This window comes from Bombus fervidus, chromosome 14 (genome assembly GCF_041682495.2).
Source record: "Bombus fervidus isolate BK054 chromosome 14, iyBomFerv1, whole genome shotgun sequence".
NCBI classification, from domain to species: domain Eukaryota; kingdom Metazoa; phylum Arthropoda; class Insecta; order Hymenoptera; family Apidae; genus Bombus; species Bombus fervidus.
In genome coordinates, this window is record NC_091530.1 from 3,808,412 (window position 1) to 3,831,555 (window position 23,144).

At 32.3% G+C, this 23,144-nt stretch overlaps 2 protein-coding genes across 4 annotated transcripts in view; one reads left to right on the forward strand and one right to left on the reverse strand.

Annotated features, from left to right (window-relative positions):
* Window positions 1-23,144, reverse strand: part of LOC139994291 (RYamide receptor) — a 46,990-nt gene that overhangs the window by 6,857 nt on the left and 16,989 nt on the right. Inside the window, exons 1-4 of one of the 2 annotated variants that reach the window (XM_072016796.1) lie at window positions 14,045-14,167; window positions 13,795-13,964; window positions 9,819-10,069; window positions 8,666-8,825 (exon numbers count right to left, since the gene is read on the reverse strand). In XM_072016796.1, coding sequence (XP_071872897.1) covers window positions 8,666-8,825; window positions 9,819-10,069; window positions 13,795-13,947 — 564 coding nt within the window. In that variant the 5' untranslated portion in view covers window positions 13,948-13,964; window positions 14,045-14,167. Of the gene's footprint in view, window positions 1-8,665; window positions 8,826-9,818; window positions 10,070-13,794; window positions 14,199-23,144 lie in introns of those variants that run through there. The other variant, XM_072016795.1, reaches the window with a different exon arrangement.
* Window positions 734-3,918, forward strand: LOC139994010 (pancreatic triacylglycerol lipase-like). 2 transcript variants are annotated; one of them, XM_072016253.1, is made up of 8 exons: window positions 736-842; window positions 1,208-1,295; window positions 1,561-1,618; window positions 1,803-1,951; window positions 2,034-2,276; window positions 2,353-2,553; window positions 3,244-3,376; window positions 3,691-3,918. In XM_072016253.1, the coding sequence occupies exons 2-8, from the start codon at window positions 1,241-1,243 to the stop codon at window positions 3,755-3,757; spliced, it is 906 nt and encodes a 301-aa protein (XP_071872354.1). In that variant the 5' UTR covers window positions 736-842; window positions 1,208-1,240; the 3' UTR covers window positions 3,758-3,918. The 2 variants fall into 2 exon arrangements, with proteins under 2 accessions (XP_071872355.1, XP_071872354.1); XM_072016254.1 differs by lacking the exon at window positions 2,034-2,276 and having other exon boundaries at window positions 734-842.

Consider the following 23,144-nt stretch of genomic DNA (forward strand, 5'->3'; position numbering starts at 1 on the left):
GTTCTTCGATTCTTAACGGTCGACCTGTAAATCGTGTGTCAACTAGGATTTTTTCATTTTGCGACGAATTTACGGGTTTTTTAAAGATGTTGTACTAAAACGACTCGCTTGTTTATTCTGCAATTTTTGATAGATAATAAAGATAGATTTCGTATTAGAAATTTTATAACGTTGTAACGCTATAAGCTTTACGTCGCTTGATATGCTATTCATTTTATGCGATTCCGTGTCATAAATTTTCAATTTACGCTATTTGATAGCTTGATATTTATAAACAAATGGATATTAGCGCAGTCATGCGATATTTAAAGATGAAGAAAGTTTCAAAATACAAATTGTTTAACTTAAACGAAAAGTAATATGAAATATCGAATGTAGAATACAGGTAAGACAAATTTCTGTTTTGATTCTCTATTTTTAATTATACTCATAAAAACAGAAAACTATAAATTTTCGTACATTATTTATAAATTTAACAATAAACATACAGCCTCTTTTCTTGCGATTTTGTCAAATATTTGTTTCATGGGCTATTTAACGGCTATAGGATTATTTATGACAGTGCGTAATTCATTTATTATATTCTGTTTCTTTTGTTGACATTTAAAATTTTAATTATGTGCTCAACCATAATTATTGTTAATTATATGCGTAACGACAAATTGTTGCTAATTATAGGTGTAATTTTAAGTATCGATAGTTATTGTTAAGAGCAACATTTTTGAACTATCGATAATGGAAATAAAATTAATGAATTTAGATAACGTATGGTTATATAGGGAGGAAAATTGTTGAAATCGCCATAGTTTGGTTCTGAGGCGGAGGAATTATTGACGTTTCTGGTAAGCGAGGGGAACCATTCAAACTGTCAAACGATAATTCTGAGTGATAGACATATCTTCTTGATTTTATCATGGATACGAAAAAATATTAATAAAATCGATATATTTGATATCGAAAGAAATTAGCATCATTTTAATATCATATAAATTCTGTTATGTCTTAAGTCGCTTCAACTGCATTAAGGATTTTCTTAACACTCCAACTATCAATAGTATATAAAAACAAGATTAAAAAATTGTTAGATTTCATTTTTTGATGTTTTGTACAAGTAGTAGTTATATAGAATATAACGCATGATCGTACATGGTATGACTTACCAACAAAATAATTTCAATTTTTTCAAATTAATTTTCAACTTTTCAAGCAACCAAAAACATCGGAGGATTCGTTCTACACGATGACGAAACTTTCTTCTTACATTTTCTTCATTTTACTCAACATTTTGGTAGCAGGCGAGTATTCTAAGGATTTTAATTTAATTCAGAAATAGAGGCGCAATATTCAGAATAAGGAGAGAATTTTTCGTTGTATTATTAACATTAAGAATGTTATCTTCAATCGTTGAAAACATTTCTCATCTTATTCTTAAGAGTACATATGTGAATGTTTTCACATTTTCTTTCTTAAATAAGAACAGCTATTAAATAAATTATAAATTCGTTATTCATAAAAGTACGTAGTAATATATATCTGTGACTGTTTGTTGTTTGTTCATAGGTGCTGATGACAATGGTACTAATGATGTTAATACAATTTTCATACGTTTATTCAAAAGGTAGTCATTTATGTGCATGCAAAATCAATTAATTCCGACTTGTGTATTTTATAATTACAGTCTATTATTTAAATATAAATAAATAGTTTCTTCATTTGCCGTAATCCATCTACTTAATTTAATGTACTTTTGTCCGTTTATTTATTTTTCTTGACTTTCAGTTCAAAAGATTTTTTTATTTCAGGGATGGCTCTTATCTCGATGCAAATGTATTAAATAAAACTGAATTGGTAATACTGGGAAGGCATCTACAAAAAAATAAGAACACTGCATTCTTCATACATGGCTATACAGAGAGTATAAATAGCAATGATGTGATCGTTGTAACGAATGGTATGTTAGGACTCGAAATTTTGCGATATCGTAGAAGATAAGTTTCAATGGAAAATTAATCTCCCTTCGTAAATTATTGCAGCGTATTTACAGGCCACGCATGATAATGTTCTTGCAGTCGATTATCAACGAATTGCTGGACATTTTTACCCAATTGGTGTGTCAATGATGGAGGTAGTCGCAAAAGTTGTTGGCAACGCTTTGAATATTTTAGCGAGTTCTGGTATGAATACGAAAACGTTACATGTAATTGGACATTCACTGGGTGCTCAGATAGCAGGAATTCTTCCAGAAAACATAGACTTTAGACTTAGCAGGATAACAGGTGTCGTTTAGGAAGCTAAGGAGATTAACATTTGAGATTAATAGGACAGTGTAAGAAATTTGTATTTTGTTTACAGGCTTGGATCCCGCCGGTCCCTTATTCTATATTTTAAATCAGCGATTGACTTCCGAGGATGCTGACTTTGTAGATATTATCCACACTGACGCCGGCTTTTACGGAATAACTTTGCATAGTGGTCACGTGGATTTCTATCCGAACGGTGGTCACAGGCCACAACCAGGTTGCACCTTAATCAACATACCTCTATCGGCAGCAGGTTTGAATTTTTTTATTCTGAAATATATTATTTAAAAAATGATAATTTTGGTAACAAGTATAATACGCGAATACTCGAATACGTCCTGAGGCAAAGATACGCGAAAGAGTGTGGTCTATAGCTTAGTTAATAGATTCTACGCGTTCATCATCGATTGTTCACACATCAGAATTAAAAAAGGATCAGATTGTTTGCAGATTAAAGGAAAAATACATTTGGAAGGATCTATATTCAACGAATTTAAATTCAAAGTGATACAAGTTAAGAAAAAACATTATGATCAGAAAACTATATACTGTACTACGTGCTGTTTAATACTGTACATTCGAAACATCAAACGATTAATATTCGAGGAATATATTTTTGTACAAAATTTCTGGTTTATTCTTTCATAAATGTAGGTTATACAACAATAGGCAAACATACGATATAATAGTTTCGTTAATATCTTTCGAGTAATTAATCGTTATCGTTATCGGAATTTCTGTCCCAGTAAATGTTATTACCGCAGGTATTCTCGAAAAACCTACGAAGATTATACACAATATCTACATTAAGAATGGTCTCGGTCGTTTATTTACCGAGAGAAAGTAGAAAATGATATTTTATATACAGATAAAAGGAAACGAACGACTTCTTTTTCTTCCTTCCGTAGCCAACATTTAACTCTTCCCATTCATTTCATTACAGATTTCTGCAGTCACCAGAGGTCCTACTTATTCTATTCAGAATCAGTTAGAAATCATAGGGCTTTCATTGGTAAGTGTCAAGAGAACTGTACCAGCGATCTCGTGCCAATGGGTTTTATTACGCCAAGGAATACGTTAGTATCATTTTCTATAATTTATTTTTAATCCGTTACTTGATTATTTTTTCTACAGTTTTTAATCTATTAAGCTAGTGGTGAAGGTTAATCCAACATTTCACTCTTAAATCTTCAAACTCCCAGTCCCAGTCAAATTTCTATGCTTTTTAAAGCCTCACATTTTCAAAATATCAGATTCTTAACTTTTAACGTGCAAATTTTCAAATTATCATTTCATCATGGAGAAGAGAAGGAAAAGTCTCTTTGCCTGTTCCTCCTTACATTTGTATTATTTTTTTCTATTCTCTAATTAATTATTATTCTTCTTTTAGGAGGGGTGTATATTCTCTGACAACAAATGCGGAGAGTCCTTTCGGTAAAGGTACCAAAGGAGTGTAGTTAAAATGTTTCCATATATAAGGCGATTCAAAATAAAAGTCATACGTTTTATTCGTGCTTTATGAAACCAATAAGTTAATTAATCTGGAAAATATATTTGGAAATATGTAAATATAAAATATACATGATAACCACTTGAAAATAAATCTCTTATTATAATATTTGTCTCGTATTAACTCCTACCTAATATGAGCATTATCGTATGCATGTGTTCGTGACTTTTACTCGATGCGCTACGCTTGTCACCCGCCGAATTGATATTAACTGGCTGATTCCAGGAAGTGGATTAGCCCCGAAACGACGATGGATTATCCACAAAAGAACGTACAAAATGTGCGAAACTATGAAATGAAAATTAGGAACTACGTCGCGAAGCTTCGAAAAACTCGTGGCTCGGCCGTTCGAGAAAAGAAGCAGAAGCCCGAAAAACTCGTTTCTCGAGGTGGTTCTTGAATAAAATATAAGCGTTGGTGATCAACGAATTTGATCTTCTTGGTATGAAATAAAGCGATTCTGATCTCTCTCCGAAACAATCAGAGATGTTCGAAAGGGATTCTACATTTTCTCTGAAACATTCAGAGATATGTTTTGTTCGAAAGACAGAGCGATTCTGTCTCGTTGGACTCGATCGAGTGTTCGGGCAAAGTCCAGGCGGAAGATGGAAAATGTGCATATTGATCAGCTGGTTACCGAATGCAAAAGAACTAAAAGTAACCTTCTACTAGAATTGATTATGTTCATGGCACATTCGGCTATTGATAAGACGATACGCATAAAAAATGAGAAGCATTGTTACCATCGCTGAAAAAAATTCGTCTAAATGCTAATATTTCCTAAAAAAATAGCCTCTTATCTTCAAAAATTTGCGTCATAGAATTACTTACAAAACTTGTTATATTTTCTTTCCTTCGGACGGAATATATTACGAACATAAAGAAAAAACTTCTTTCCGAAAAATAATTTTTAATATAATCATATTTTTCCTTTGATATATTTTTCCAGTATCTAAAGAGTAAATATCTTAAGATATTAATTCATGGGTAACATCCTTAATGTTTTATCCTACTCCAAAGCCTTATACTTTCATAAACTGAACGCTACGTAGTCAGTATTTGACTAACGTTGAAAATTTGTTAAATAGGCTAACTATCAGCTTGCAATTTTTATCGTTACGCAGTTGCTTGTAATTTATACTAAGTTCAACAATTAATTCTCTGATATGAAAGAATCGATATGAAGTTCGTGTCTTCGGCACATTGATAACAATACACACTTTGCAAAGGAAATTATTTGTCACTTTAGAGATACATTGTATTTTGTATTATGTTTAATTATTCTTTCATAGTCGTACGGTACATGTTCATATTAGAAACGGTTTAGAGTCCCAATGATAAGTGTGCAATATTGTTCGGTGCATATTCTGCTTTTAACTCTTTGCACTCGAGAGGCGACTCTGTCACCACGACGTACCGTGCTGCAACTCCAGCGGCGAGCGAGAGGCGACAGTCCCTGTTTACGCTACATTTCGACATTTTCAATCGACGAGAGTGCAATATTGGTTCGTAAATTGGTTCCTTAGTTCTTTGTTAGGAAGTGTAAAGTGTTAGACTTTAAAATGGAGATAAAATATTTAATCTCATATCCCTCCGAAACTATGGTTCTGACAACGTTTCCAACCTTAGTTCGGATTTGATCATTGCAAAAGTATTATACTTTAGAAACCCTAAAGATGGTTTTCGGAAGTGGAATTAGCTCAAATGAAGATGATCTTGATTTTGAACTGTTGAAAAATGAGCAATTGTATTCAAGAATGCATCTTGGTGAATGCTTTATAAATTAACATACAAAAGAAATAGAGAAATTAATATTACAAAATTATATTTTCAAAGATGCAAATATAGATAAATTATTAGAATATAATATTTTTGTAAATTTTAATTTCTATATAAAGTCATTTTACGCTAGCAGTAAGACACGCGCCACGTATACGCTAAATCGTCCGGAGTAGTTGCTACGCCCGACCGAAAAAGCCCTCGAGTGCGTCACGTCGGAGACACAAGAAATCACGAAATCGATAGATCGCTGGTGATTTCCTCGCGTCGCAGTTCGAACGTTTCAAGAATAAGGTGAAGAAATTGAACTCTACATATGATAATGGAATTTATTATGCAAATCCAACAGAGTGACGATTCAAAGTGTTACAACAGAACGATTCAAAGTGTTACAAGAAACTGGGTCAAAATGTTTTAACAGACTGAGGCGCTTATTTTGGAGGGTTTTTATACCGAGGTTTTAGTCCCTCTGGAGAAGTTGTCGTCTGGTGGTACGCAGGATGTCTAGTCTATCCTATTAGTGTTTCTAGGCGGCTGGTCTTCTTGAGCGTGTGATAAGTGCGAAGGATTAATAGAATCTATGTGCTTCATTAGTAAGAATTAATGTCTCAAACTTGAATGTTAGTAAATGGTTGACGATAACAATATAGGTAGGTGTAATATTGAATTTAAAATGTTATTAAAAACATATAATATTTAAAATATGATTTTGGAAAGGTAGTCTCCTTTAAATTATTCATTTCTTCTAACATTTCCCTTTAAATAGAATCGGAACAAAGGTGTGATTCAATCATGGAATAGTCATTCACAAAATGAACTAAATATTTGTATTTGTATAAAAATATTAAATATTAAAGAAAAAGATATGTAGTATCGTGGACAGATTGCCTAAGAAATATCGGGTGAACCATAATCAATGTCGCGAGAAAGCCTAAGTGCCGACAGTTCTATCAATGTGTCATCAGTCCTTCGGTCGAATAGTTACGCAGAAAAAAAGGCCTACCTGATCATGGCTACGGACGGTTGCGGAACACGTACGTGGTGAGGCTATGAGAAAAATTAAGGGGATGCTTAAGGGAGAAAGACGAATTAACGGTGAGTAGTTAGTTGAGAGGTCAGAGTGTCGTGTGCGTCGTCAGAGAGTGTTGTCAGCGTTGTCGAAGAGGACGGTGCGCGCGAAAGAGAGCGTTGGAACCGTGGTAACGAGAGTTGTAAATTAACTATTTAGTTATCTTAGTTATACATTACTGTATTTAGTTCACGTTAAATAACCACCGTTTCCTGTTTAATCCATTCTAAATAAATAAAAAACTTTTACAAATATTTTACGTATCATTGAGAGTTTAGAATAGTCTTTACTTGTGTCGTATTATTATAAATATTTTGGTCATTCGTTTACTTTACGTTTAGTAGATTATGGAACGCTGTGATAATTATTGTGTAACTTCTATGGCATTAAACTCCGTTACTGTGACATAATGTGGTAATTGCAGCGGTGTAAATTTCTCTATCTCTAATATAATCTTTATATGAAATTATATGCCTTTAAATTGCTTTGTTTTCCTCGTAATATCGTTTCACTTGTACAGTTAAAAGAACTTATACAATAGAACGGTTATAGTTCACATAATCAACAATTATTAGCCAAGCTATATACAAACATAGATTATTTTGGCGACATATCGTTAATCGTCCAGCATTTTAGCAGCATAATTGCAGAAACACAAATTAATATACAAATACACTTTACTACAAGTAGAGAGTTGAGCTGTTTCTAATAAAATTTTAGTTATCAGTTTCATAATAATAGAGAACAATTAATTAATTATTACTATTAATTAACCCTTTGGACTCCTTTGTCGAGCGTGAGTCGACATCAATTTCGCTTAAAGCTACGACTATGTCGAGTCACACTCGATATTTTTTAATTTCCAATTTAGATATGTATTATATTTCCCAACGTTTGTTTTAACTTAGACAAACAATGTACATGTGCGTGATCCTTTCTTACAGCTCGAAATATCAAAGTCTCGATACGTTCAAGTAAGTAGATACATAAAAAAAAATCGAAAATACACTGTTGTTCTACGCAGATTATATGCGTTTAAATGTATTTTTTTTTGTTTGTTAGCAGTTATTTGACACAGTCGTTTGATGCAGAGTGATTTTACTAGCACTTCATTGCCTTTACGCAATCAATGTTAATTAAAACTGTCTCATCATATAGACGATAAATTGCACGTGTTGTACTTTGGTTGATTTTGTTAAAGCGAACAACCTTCTCACAAATATAATTAGCAAATATAATTAGTCTCGCTTTGTTTCATGACTCGATTAAAATCGAGTTCGATAAAACTACCTTGTGCTATCGAAATTTTTCAAACGAAACTCGTTATACTTGGCCAATCTTTATTTGCTACCTCGACGAATGATTTCCATAATGAGAATATATACAGTTTTCATACATCAAGTCATATCATACGTATAAGGAAAAATAAATTCGAATAAAAGAAAGAGGATTCTTTTGCAAAGCACGAGACACGATCAAAATATAGAAAATTGTTAGTATTCATTAGATATAAAAGACTTTAGAATAAATATTTACTCTTCAGACGTTTTAACCGAAGAGGACAGAAATATTTTTCTGATGCATTTATAAAATCTAATAATAATTTATTTAATAGAAAATAATTTAACAAAAATAACCTACTCAATGGAAAAAGAAAGAAACAACCATCTTTTCTTTCGTCTAGAACACGTGCTACCTAATATCGCTTGTTTGTTTAGCAATTATTATTTATCTTGAAGCTTTGAAACATTTGTACGAGCCAAGTATGAAAGCATAATATCACGGAGAGGTCAGAGTACGTGGATCAATCTACGTGTTTCCCCTGCGTGCTTCTTTTTATGTCTAAGTAGACAATCAAACATTCTGAGAGGAGATTCTAAAGGAAGAATAAAAAAAAAAAAAGGGGAAAAAAAGGTATGTTAATTAAAAGCGTCGTAAGCAATAACCTCCCTGTCATTTCACAGAGAAACTTATCTAATGGGATGCGATGCTTTTTTAATACTTTACCTTCCTTTTTGATCGCGCCATTCTCTGGTCTCTGACATTTTCGGCTTCTCCTGGCGGTCTCTTTCCCCATACCATAACAGCGATGCTGGTGTACGTAAACACCAGAACTGTTATCGGTATCACGTACTGAAGAACCAATAACGCTATTGAGTAATAATACCTGCAGCACAGAAACACGCGCTTGAATAAAAAGCCGATTCAACAATGTTATTAGAAGCTATTATGCTTCCATAAATTCGACTGGTTAGACATTAATGGCCCTCCGAGGAGATCTTAAGGGCAACTGAAGCAACTATTCTTATTTCCGGCTCCCTCTTTTCTTCTTGTTGTGAAACTTTCGATGAAAGTTTATCCGATTAAAGGGGAAAAATATGGAATTCTAAAGAGAAAATTAACACGAAGGGATGTATTTAAAAGAGAGTCAAGGTATCTCATTTCTTTAAATTCGACACATTTCGTGCTACGTGAATTATCGATAGATTAAGGATATTTATTTAAATTTATATTTCTTGTTACTAAGAGATAAATATTTGAAAAATATTATATCCAACTACGCAGAAAAATAAAAAAGGTAAACTGTATATATTTCGCTCAGAGATACAAGGTACACGTTCAGGTATCTTTAAGTAACTTATATAATTCTCGAATTTACAAACAAGCAATAATTAAAAATGTCACCCGCAACGATAAAGAATTGTCACAATGACAATTAAAGTGAAACACATAAATCTCGCTTATTTTATCTTTTTAGTTTCCTCTTTTATTCTTTCATTGAGTAAATAAAGACACTCTTATTTCTAAAATGAACCTTTCACTTATTATTTGCCAATAGTTAAACGTCTTGAGACAATTTACTGCTTCAATTTTAAAGTTCTGGTGGTTACTTTAACCTTGACTGTTATGTAAATATATTTTTCATAACTTGTAATAAGCCTGGGTTATTTATGTTCTCGCAATAGTCAAACTACTCAACTTCATTTTTCTAATAAATATTTAGCTCTGTCATTGACATAGATACGTAATTAGTGTCTAACCTGACGTCTGTTTTCAGATCAAGGTCCAAATGATTATTAGCGTTGGAATCGATGAATTTGATTTCCATATAGTTCAAGTATATAGGTAAATAGATATGGATGAATATGGGGATAATTACTTGTTCTCCATCGACGGCCAAACTTCCACGCAAATGTATTGATTGCATCTTTCATATTTCTTCGATGGTTGTGATAGCTTTGAAACAATAGCGATAGGAAGAGATATTATCATAGCAAGCATCCAAACAGTTAGAATCAGAAATTGAGCTTGACGTTTGCTCAATCTGGGTTTCAGGGGCCACATAATGGCAATATAGCGATCTATACTAATCGCAACAAGTGTGTATGCGCTCACCAATACTGATACCGCCTGAAAATAAATATTTCTGTATTAACGAATCGTCTCTTTGCCATTACTACTTCGAAATTTAAACTTTAGGTAAGACATTCTTTAGGTAAAATATCGACATAATATCTATATAATTTGTAAAATGTGCAAGAAGAAGACGGTTAACCCTCACTTGAGAATTTTCACGTTCTTTCTCCAGATTAATCGGAAATATCTTTTTTCTGTCGTTTTATTTGTATTTTACATCTTGGATCTATAGTTTAACGCTAAAACCGCCGTCGATTAAAGTATAAAATTTATGTTGATAGAAGATAAAATTTATATTATTATTTATCTTAATAGAAGCTATAAGAAAGGTATGTTTTTGTCTAATACTTCGTCAAACATTTTTTGTTAGCTCCAAAGTTCAATCCTTCGTCATACGTTTGTAAAACTTTTGTAAAATTTTACATCTGTAAAATTATTTACTTAGTTAAAACCTACGAATTTGTCATTTTGGACACTTTGGTATTTTCAGTGTGAGAGGAAGAATTTCTGTCGAAGACCGTTCCACGTTCCACGTTACTTTCATAAGTTACTAATTAATTAAGCAATAAATAATGTTCTCCTTTCAGTAAGATCAATCTCAAATTTCAATGTATCATATTATCTTTACGAAACCATCCGAGAAAATGAATATTCCCATCGCACGTGATTAATAAAAAGCAGCTTTTCTCACAGAGACGGAAAAAAACAAAATGATATTCTATACGTGGATGAAGTGGCGATGCTACAGATCTCAGTACATCTCGAATTTGATTTTCGAAAGCGCGTGAAAGGACAGGTCTATCAGAAGGTAACAACTTGTTACTAACGAGCTATCCCTTTGTCATTTAGTGGCAGCTTTGTCTGCGAAGCGATGTTACGATCCGCTGATTCGCGAAATCAATGGTTATAGACGAGTTTCGAGGCTCTATTTTCAGCAAAGGAAATTTCTGTCAGTGTTACCTGAATGCAGTTACACGAATATTCTCGACTATGTTGAGTATAAGGTTACACACTATCCACTAGTCGCCCGCGGCCACTGGATTCATTGGGTTATATGAGCCCATTCGCACTTGGACGCCGAGTTTAGTCATGGTTTTTGGTCGCCGGGCGATCTGGTTCTAATGATCCTAATATTCGAAGGGAACTAGAATTACGGATGAGATTTTACGCGTATTATAGCTGAATAAGAAATGATACGCGTAATCGAATACGATCGAGTTGATCGAAACCAACAAACGTACGTTGATCGATTACATATACATAGCTTTTCATGAAACTGGTTTAATCTTTAATTAAACTTTATTTATCGAGTCTCTTAATTTATGAATTTCTTGGGAACTCATTATTGGAATTATGGAAATAATTTTCACGGAGGCTTAATATTGTCATATAATGAGGTGAAATTTCATAAAAGTTTAAAGAGGATAAGAATACAGATTGGAAATATTACATCGTTAGGATAATTTGTGACGAAAGTTGAGAAAAATTTAATGCCGATGTATTATGCATTCTCAATTTTCTTCTCTTTTCATCTTCTTTCTCTTTTCGGCAAGTTTTCTTTAGTAATGTATCTTTTAAAAATTCTTTAGTAATGAATTCCTTTAAGGGATTTTTACACTTTCCTATAATACTCAATTTATTGTTTAAATTAAATTGTTTAAACAAGTTTTGCAAGGATTACGGTAAACAATTATGGAAACATCAAGTGACTAAGGTAAATAAAATTTCATTTCGATCAAAGTCCGAAATTTTTGTCTAGAAATTGTACTCGACTGATTGTAAAAACAATATTTGTACGAACTTAAGGCACAGAAATTTATAATAAAAATCCTACGAACATACAACAAAATTTATTCTCTCTCGTCGAATGTCCTCTTCTAGATTGGCTTTTACGGTGTTATCGAGCTCCTAGAATATGTAAGTATACTAGCGACGGAAGTAAACTCTGTTCAAACAAGTGATAGATAAGAGCAACAGGCGATCGTTAGCCTTCCTAGATTAATATTTTCAAGCGAACTTTTGACAAACAAAGTGGACTCTGACAATAAAATGGGTATACACCCCGGTTTATAAATATCAGACAACGATATTTTTAAGGAAATTTAGAGAAGTTTGATTTGAATCGAGTTCACGAAGTCATTTATGAGAAATGCATGAAACAACAGAACAACGAAACATTTATTCATCGATCCTGAAGAAAGAAGAATATTCATTGTATTATTTATAACTGATGAAACATACGTGTTTTTCGTATCTCGAGATTCTAAATGGAATAATAATTCTAACGTTTTAAATAAATTCCTAGCGATTGTTTCTCTTTTTTTCTCGGTTTCTGTAAGTGTTCCGCTACTTGTGCACGCAGCTGGTACATATTTAGTAACCTGTCTGAATAATAGAACGTTCGCGCAAGAGTACATTCGAACAGTAGAACGTTCCGAGAGGAAAAAGAATGAAAATGGAAAAAATATAGTAAATTGGTTAATAGTCTGCCAGTTCTTTCGATCGAAAGAATTTTTTCATGCGAGCAGTTTATTAAAATCGGCGCGGAATTCACGTGTGATTAATGAGAAATCGATATTAAACGATTAGGTCGAAACTGATATGCGAACAGGTCCGGTCATTTCTCCATAGCTACACGGAGCTTGTCGACTAATAAATTGTTCCTCTTCATGGTTGAACATCGCGTCTCCGAATGGCGAGTAACGACACTTGTTAATCTCCACATCGTAACTGGAACTGGATTTCCATGTTCACGCGTGTAGCTGCTCTGACTTGGACAACCGAATAATTGCTTTTGCTTAATTCGATCAAAATCAACGGATCGTTTCGCTATTCGTCGATTTCGATTTTTCACGTAAGAGAGAGAAGTTAATTTGATGTAACGGTGAAAATAACGTGGTTAATATGACAGAGATATAATATTAATTCGCGAGGAGCATTGAATATAGAAGAATTAGATTTAGGGATTGTACCATTATTAGGGATATTCATTTCGTTAACAGTTGACAGAAGGTTTATCGTTCGGTGATTGAACTGGAGAATATTGTTTCTCTATAATAAGCTTGAAATGTCTTTTAATATCATTGTATTTTTAAAACAGTAGTAAATAATAATAATAAATGTAAATTATTATACAAAGTTTGTCGACCGGTGTTATTAGAGGACAATTGCGATGGAATCATTGATTCGTATTTATCGATGGTTAGCTAAAAATTCGAGGAACCTTCCACAATGTCGACTACTTAGTTTAACGTCAGCAAAGCATTATTCCTTTAAAAATGTTACAAGAAATATCTCAATGTCTTACATTCGCTTTACATACTAAAGATTTATTCTCTCGGTGTGAAAATTTATTTCGAACGGAACACGAAGTGGAAGGTTCATCGGCGAAGCTTTTGCACATCTTCCATAGTTTTCAAGATGATATCGAAAAATTGGAACTTCGAAGTAAAGTTTTTCTTAAGCTTCGGCAAGCGAGAGGAATACGCCACTCTTATTCTTGTTTTATTCTTGAAAATTCGGGCACGCTATACCATGAAAAATTCAAAGTTGCGAAGATACACGATTTTCGTAAGAAGATAAACTTTCGTTCCTCTGTTAGATCTTTGCTTCTACTTTAATACCACCGTCCGCAATAATTCATCCTGTAGGACGATTTTATGATCTTTCCTCGCCGATTCATACCTTAGGTACAAGAATAGGAAGACTATCAAGCGAACCTGCAAATAAATTACGATGAAACAAACTTCTGGGCCGAATGGCCAATATTGTAGTATCAGAGTGCTGATGGAGCTGGTTGGTACACAGAAGAGTGCCATCAGGATATCGCCGAAAGCAAGGTTCACGATGAAGAAGTTGGTAACGGTTTTCATTCGGGGACTGCTATGTACTACGTAGCAGACCAGACCGTTTCCAGTTAACGCGACCACAAAAACGGTGCTATACAGAAAGCAGATAATGCTACGAAACCATTTTGTTGAAAATATGCTCTGCGATTCGGAGAAATAGTTGCAATCCTCTGGATTCGTTACGTTCCACGCCTCGAAGTCTTGTAGTCTCTCTAGCGAACGATTTACTTGCACGTCCGTATTCATCGTGACCCGTTTATGTGGAACATTCCGACCTGGAAAAAGATTATTCGGCAAGTTAGGTAACGATTTCGGCACAGGCTAGATTTAAATAAATAATTTCATTCGAACTAAGGATCATTGTCTGTTCGTTGATGCGAAAGTTTTCGAATTACGTATTTACAATGTTGGAAATAAACAACGCCGATGTGTTTATCGTTAACGAGTAGACCGTGAATATTTATGGAAATTCACGTTTTTATAAATATAATTGAGAAAAGGGGAAAAAAAAGGATTTTTTCATCTATTAAATATTGCCACAGGTATTAGAAATATGTTATATATTTTTATATATTACACGTCTATGCATTTTGTACCTTCAAATTTCCCATAAGTGTATAAACATCCGCAGTTCAGTTACGTATTATTATCAAATATTATAGCCAATCGTTACAGCGTTCTTTAATCCTTTGCATCATTTTCAACGCAATTTAGATATTTATCCGAGTAAAATATTCGAAAATTAAATTGAATTGTATCCTAGTAAACTTGTATCTATATCGTATGACATCTGTTGCTCTCGAACAAATTACAAATTCTCTCGATTACGATGCTTTTATTTCATCGCGTTCGTTGTTTATAATCGTCTCTACATTTAATCATCTCAAAATATATAAATGGACCAAGAGTTGACAATTAATTCAAGAATAAACGCTGGAAAATTATTCAGATATTATGAACGAATTAAGTGACTACTTTTCCAACGATTTACTCCATAAAACCAATATCGATAGGGAGAGGAAACTGTGCAACCAGTTAGAACTTGCCACACGACATGAATTTCTAGCTGCGTCGCATTTCGAAATTTAAATGGCGTAACTCAAGGTATTGAGGTTGTTGCAGTCGATATACCACAAAACCAATGTGAATGTGGTTGATGGGATTTCTAGTTTACCAGGCATATTACAGAAACGCTAACTAATGGCACAGTTTCTGCCGAATATCTTTCGCAGAAAACTATTTGGTTAATTTGTCTAGTTTCTACTAGCCTATTCCACAAAATATCAGAAACTTCACCGTTGCAGATTAATTAAAGTTAACTTCCGAACAAGCCAGAGCAACGTGCAAATTATTTCGTTCGTTTGTTTGCCTCTATAGAAGCTGACACAGATCATTATTATTGCTATTTGGTAGATAATGCGGCGAAAAATTTAAAGTATGTTTTCACGAGTCGAAACAAGGTGAAAATCTATCCATCATTGTCTGGAAAGAAGGAATATTCTTACTCTTTCTCGATTTAGCCCTGTTATATACGGGCAATCGATGGGTTAAGAGAAAGAAAACGAATTCATCGAATACTCTTCAGAATTTATCTATTATCCGAGAAAAAATTCGATATATTTGAAAAAATCGCCATTTTTACTGAAAAAATTACGTTCGTTTATAAACTATTTTGTTTCCAAATATATATATATATATGTATATGTTACAGTTTGCATAATTATTATGTTAAATACGATACAAAAATATAAAGACTTATATTATGCATTCAGCAATTGCATTAACATTTCGCATTAAAAATGTTATTAACACCACAACGAATGGCAACTAAAGTAGAAATAAAATGAGAAATGATCAAACAAAACTCTGATAACACTATATGTTGTACGTACTTTCATAGCTTTGACATCAAAGGGCTTGACATATCAAAGGACAAAAGTTTAAATGTTAGTTAAATTGGGCGGCAGAGTACCTTTATTTTCTGTTTCTCCATGACGAACAGAACAACCTACACGGTCTTCCGGGATTGTAAATGGAACACGAATATTTTCTATTATTTTACCATTTTCTAGTCAAAGCCAATCGGCTTTTCTTTTTAGGTATTTGTTGCGTGAACATCGGGAAGCTTATCTCTTTCACGCCTGCTTACCTTTTTATCGAAACGTGAAAAATTCAATGGAGCATTCTACTCGACGAAGAAGTCTTTATCAGTGACAAAACTCATTTACCAGTGAATTAGGTATTCAATTACATTACAGAAAAAAAATGAATCGAATTCTGTTTCTGTTCAACCGAGGTTTTAGTTAATTAAGTGAAACTCGAGCCAATGCTCGTTTTATGGACGAGTAATTCATCGTAATAATTAAAATACGAAATATCACTAATTAACGAATCCGATTCGAATGTAATTACATCTTCTTCGTTAATACCGGAATTTCATTCGCGTGTAGCGTGTAGATTTAACCATCTGTTCTATGTCTCCGGTCCCATTTCGGTCGTCAAATAAAATTTTGCAAAGAATTGCAACTGTTCGCTGGTCAAACATATAATTCCGTGTATTTTGAATTAATCGAACAGAAAGAGAAGGAGAGAGAGAGAGAGAGAGAGAGGGAAATAAAGGCTTGAATATCACATTGAACCGAAAACGCCATCGAAGATTGAAAAAATATTTACTTTATAAAACGTTCGTAATTGTTCGAAAATGGAAAGTACCCGTGTTTTTTATTATTTTTAAAAAAGTATTGAGAGAGACTTGATAATTCATTTCAGCGTTTGTTTGTTAAAAAACCACCACGAATATTAAAGATTTGCATTTTGAAACGGTTAAAAAAATAACAATAGCGAAATCATCATATAGATTGTTTTCTGTGTGGATATATTTTAATTTGCATAAAATTTATAAAGGAGGATCAAGAGGGGACTAATAATCAAAATATCATTGAATGTATTATCCGCAACAAAAGTTACAAACTAGAGAATAATTAAAATAATAAAATGCATTGTTTATTGTTTGAAAATAGCACGCGTAAAGTTATAATAATTATTAGATTATTTCATTATGGATGTTGCTTCAGGATAAACATTATTGATAATATATTAATTTATTTTGAAATGAAAAATTTTAATTAAATTAAGTCATAATTAAATTTATTAATAAATTGTAATTAAAGTAATTACTTAATAATAATTGTTAAATACATAATTTACCAAAAATTTGTAGCTATATAAATTTACGAAGAACTCATGTTTTTGCTATTACTGTGCAGATTTGTCCACTTTCAATCAGCAAAAGCAACTAAACATTCTTTTCATCGCGTTCCTAATAATAAAAGAGAAAGTATTCGTATCTATGATAAATGAAGATGTCTAAAGAATCTATAGATGCGTCAAGTAGTTTCTCATGAGCTGTGATTTGGAATCGAAACATTACCAACAAAAGCAACTGTAATTGAAGTGATTTTCATCCCTTTTTCCTATTCCCATTCTTATTGGGTAAAAAACACTCATTTGTCAAGCTGTCAGCTCTCGACACGCAGTTTGTTCCGAATAAAAATGTGAAGAATCATCTATTTATAAATATGACAGGTACTGAAAGCCAAAATGAGAGGGAAAAGGAAAACTTTATGCGTGAACGCGTAAGCCGAAAGCCACTACGAAGTTGAAAAAATCAATTGATGGAAGAGTGAAAAATAAAGGATTACCAGTATTACGAATGTTGGATTTCTATAGCTTGATCCGTAAGATTTGTTTTCCTTCGTTAGATGCGACTATCGCTGAAAACTGGATTTTCAGATATTAAAAAAATGAAAACAATAAAAAATTACAGTTTTAAAGTACATGCACCCGTCGCATCGAAGGATTAAGATTTAATATTTTGTAGAGAAATATTTTTGGTTAAAAACAGAGACCTCCTAGTTTACAAGTATTTAATCATGTATTCAAATATAAATATATTTTCTTCGTATTTTCTGAAATAAAGATTTCTAAATAATCTATTGTATATCAAGACTACAAGGGGAAAATAAATTAAATATTCTATTTTCTTACAGGACAATAGTTTGAAAATTCAAACTATATTGTCAATTAATCTCGTTATCAAAAATATGCTTTTATTTAATTTTGAGGCAAAACATGTATTTTTCCACTCTCTTCATAATTTAAAAAATATTGCTTGTCATGATATTAAAATTAAAATACCGAAACTCGTTAAAATATTGAAGATATTAAAATATTGTTTACTTTATACTCTTCTCCGTTTTTAGCTATTTTAAAGTAAAATATTCATTTTTGGTCTGAATATTAAAATATTCCTTTTGATGAAACGACATTAAAATAAAAAATCAACAAGGGTGTGCTGTAACTTCTTTTAGGATTTTCATATCAAAATAAATTTAGAATAAGAATTTTTTCATATTTTGCTAAGACTTGTACTTATCGAATTCTTCTTTTTTGGACTAAAAAAACCAGTTCATATGTCATGGTTGTATCTTGTCTCTAAGAATGTCGAGTTGATATAGTATTCCCTGACACCTTCTGTATACTATACCAAGTTGAATAATCACGTTTGTATGCAAATTTGTCGTAAACGCGATAAATATTGCAAAAAAAACGTCGCCGTGCATGTGATACTATCTCATATCGTCTTACATGTTATATACATATAATTTAACAAAATGTTATTTCTAAATAACATTACTATTCAGTCCTATCGTAGATTATGTTTTCACATTATACACCTTCGGTACGTATTAATATTAGACATGTAATTTTTCCTCGTTTTCTAAACCTTCTACAAGTTACATTCGTGTTTATTCAGGTATACATTCTTTTTGCATATTCGATGACAATGTCGTTCCAGAAATTTTAGCATAATCGATCGCATACGCGGACTATGAATCGATTTATAACCAATTAACATCACTTACGATTTCTAAAATTACTCGTAAAATTATATTAAGACGAGTGATATAATACACGACGGTAATTTGTCAAAATATTTACAGAAGAATGTAACGCGATCGATATATCAACTATGCCAGCTGAAGGTTAATTTTATCGAATAAATGTTATCTTGTTTCGGATTATTCACCTGATGCATTTCGCCACTCTATAAATTATACCGAGCTCTGTGTGAAGAGATAATAGCAGTTAATCTTGCGTTTGATGTGTAAATTTTCGTTTCATTGGTGTTGGGTCAGTATGTATCTTTCATAAGCCAGTAATCCATGGGTCGAAACACAGATAGAAATACGATCAATCGTATCAACATTTATCCAAAATCTAAATTTCCATCTTTGGTTAACCATTTTGAACCATTTTGAGTATTTCTATCTTGAACTAAGTTAAGGTTTGAATATTTTAAAAAAGATACGCTATTACAGATAACAATATTTAATTGTTTACTCGAGTATTTATTAGAAAGCAGGTAAGGCAAGGCGATGAAGGTGCTTCGCGTGAAATCGAAATTTCCATTTCTCGTTAAAGGGGGTAAGTTAAAAAGAATAGCTATGAAAAATTAACGAAGCAAAAATTAGTCAATGCCCTAGATAGTTGGATCAAGCTTATCGATAACTATATCCGATAGGTCAGAGGATTCTCTTCCTGAGAGATCCGGAAATGGAAACGATATTTTCGTTTTTGTGCTGTACCACGTACCAGGGGTATTCTCAGGAACTGCTTGATTTGTTTTACACCGGAATGATTGAATACGGTAAATCGCCACTTAAAAATGCAAAAGTATAAAAATATAATACATTCTTTATGTTGATACTCGATTTATTCGAAATTCTACACATATACGATTTCTATTTCTTCCATAGACTCGTTCATTATTTATTACTCTCTTATTCGTTTGTCTTTCTACTTATTGTTCGCAGTTCTGTCTCTCATATATCGTCACACATATTTGTTTCTTGTTATCTTATTTTACCATTATATTTCGTCTTGGGATTAATGCATTATATTCGAAAACATTGAAATATAATTAATACAGGTGGTGCAATAAATTATTTACTTACTTGTAAATCCTGGGATTATAGAATTCATGATACAACTATCACGATATCAATTGTCAATTAAATTTAAAGCGAAATTGACAAATTTATATATATATATATATATATATAAGTATATGACAAAATGTAAAACTGCCCTTGAATTTCATAAGCTTGTTACGAATGAATCGATAAACGCTACGTGTTCATCGTCGCAATTTTAGGATAAAATATCGCTCTATAAAGATGGTAGATAACGATGAACGTGCTAGATGCATGTATCTCGAGGCGTCAAGAATCAAAGGTCAGATGTTCTACGTACATACATTCTACGAAGATATACGATACCAGGAAGTAGGGCCATTTCAATTTCAATCTGTCTTGTTGACGTTATACTTTTTGTTAAAATGTATGTAGTTTGCAAATATTGAACATTTGTTGATTCTTAAGCTTGTATGCATACCCACGCTATGTCCAGATAAATTGACTGGGGAGTCAATTACCACTTTCTCCTGAGAAATATTCTTCTATCGTTTTATCACACGAGGGGACCATCTAACGATCTACACGCTGATTTACATTTAAGTTAAAATCGATAAGAATAGCCGCTTTCTTTTATAACATTCTGAAATATTCTGAACGTTACAATCCCGAATCAGTGTAATATTGTGGATGAAACGCTTTAAAGTCAGCATTATGAATTCGTTCGAACAAATTAATTTTCGACATTAGATTATTCTGGCTTTTTGCTTTATTCTAGGATTTTTCAATATTTTTACACGTCAATCGAATTTATTATAACCGCGCCACCCGCGCTAGTGTTTTATTCCTACGTGAAAGTTCATTCTCCGTGAAAACCGACAAAATTTGGCTTGCAAAATAACTTTTAAATTTTTTACTTCATTTTTCCATCCCGTACGTTATATAAATTTACATCTTAAACAATTTTTACTTCTAACTCCATATATTTTCAAGTATCGTTTCGTAACAACGAATAAAGAAATGATATTATCTAATAAACGATATCATATAAAAATATTACACTTGTACATTTTCTGTAAATTTCATTATGGCATTCACTTTAATTACTGTGAAACTTTGCATATACTGGGTTGCCTGGAAAGTTCGTTCCGATTTTTAAGGAATTTGGTAAAGAATCGTATTGAAAAGTTTTTTGTCGAAAATCCTTCCGGAGGAAAAGGTTCTGGAGGAATGGAATATTCAAGTTGCGTGAAGGATGGAGAATGGTTGTGGAACAAAATGACTCGTATATAATTCAGTAAATGTATATCGAGTCGAAATGTAAATCGGAACGAACTTTCCGGTCGACCCAATACTATTTTCAATATATGTGTCGGCAATTTTCTGAATTTTTGACTTATCCATTTCTGTACTTATGGTTAAGATTGAAAATATTCTGTTCGATAGCCTAATATCAGGATCAAGCATCCTTTTCCTTACATGTGCAAATTTTAAGAATCTGAATAAAGTAGTTGTATTTCTATCATAAATTATTAATTCTCCAATGAAATGAAATCATTAAAAATTCAATTATATTTTATATTTATTATTGCAAACTTCTTTTTATTATTAATGTTACTCATATATTATTATCATCTATATGTACATACTTATATACAGAAATATTTGATATTTTCTCGAAAAATTTATTGCATCTTCTTATACCTAGATAAAAAGTCAATTATCGTTTGTACGTAAAAAATACTCGTTGTTACTACTAAATATTAACATTTGACCCGAATGACTTAATTGGAAAATCCAGCAGATATTTCTGATCTCGATACACACAATATATCGTTTATCATCGAAACACAGGTATTAGCGTGTAGAAAGATCGAATGTTTCCTTCCTTATATCGCAAGAAATATCATAGCGTGGAAAAGACAGATCTGTGAACAAATCTTGAATTGACCTCCTTCGAATCCATCACTGTCCAAGCTTAAAACTTGCCTACAACGACAAGCAGATAAGACGAAAGCAATATTCCACTAAATCTTCTTTTTGTAGCAACGTAAGATTTTTCCCTCTGATTTCTTTCACGTGATCCTCCAAAACAATCATAGATTTTTCTTCATTGTATTCTCATTGTGGAAAAAAAATTCGTTCAAGCTTTTCCAGTTTGTCAATTTATCTTCTGCTTGATATAATTTCATGCAGTCGATTTTTATTTCGTCGGGACGAGGCAAGTTCGATTAGCATTCATGGAAACTTATTTAGCAAATATTTGTACAACCGATGAGTTTGAAAGTATCATCATTCGTACTGTACCGACGTACAAATTCCATCGAGATTCGTCTGATGGGGCCATCCTTTATCGTTTTAACTGCATTTGCGCTGAATTTGTATAATATAGTTGCATCAGTTTAAATTATATGAATTTCTTTTTACTCTCCATTTATTTGGTATTTTTTGAGCGATATTTCTATTGTAATAGATATGTAATGGATTCTACTTAGTCTTTTTATGAATTCTGAAAAGTTGATGTTTCTTTATTTTTTCTATTTATTTAATTATATATAGCATAGGATTAGGTTAAATATAATATAGAGAGTATTCTACAGTATGATGTAATCTCTGTAGTATGAAGAATATTCTCGATAGGTTTCATCAGCAAATTCCGAAAACTAATGAAGTTATAATTAAAATTGCAAGTGTACATGCAAAGTTTCTTGATAAAGTGAATGAAATCTTCGAAATGAAAGCTGAATCTGCAAACTTTAAACGCATTCCTCTCGAAACTTTCTTTCCCATTTTCAGGATTTTCGATAATCTATAAGTCTTTAATATTGTTTCAACGAGATTCAGTAAAAAGATTTCTCTTTCTTTTCGCGAGAAGAAAATTTCGAAATAGTAAATTTAAAGAGAATTATTTTTATACCAACCATATATTTTCAATAATAATAAAGCAGAATTTAAACATAGATAAAGCTTCGTTTTCAGATGCAGCGGACAAATTAAATGTATCGAATCTTTTTATTTCCACGCTAAAAATAAATAGAAATTTAAATATCTCTATATGCAGTATTCATTTCGTTCTCTCAGAAAGAAGAACAAACGAGAGCCTGAAATAATACTTATTTCGTCAAAAATAAGTCATGCGAATATCATATAAGACATTTTTCCGTAGATACATACATAGTTCAACGGTAAAATACACTTTGATAAGTCAATGGAAAGAGTTCCAGCGATACACATTTACAGTATGTC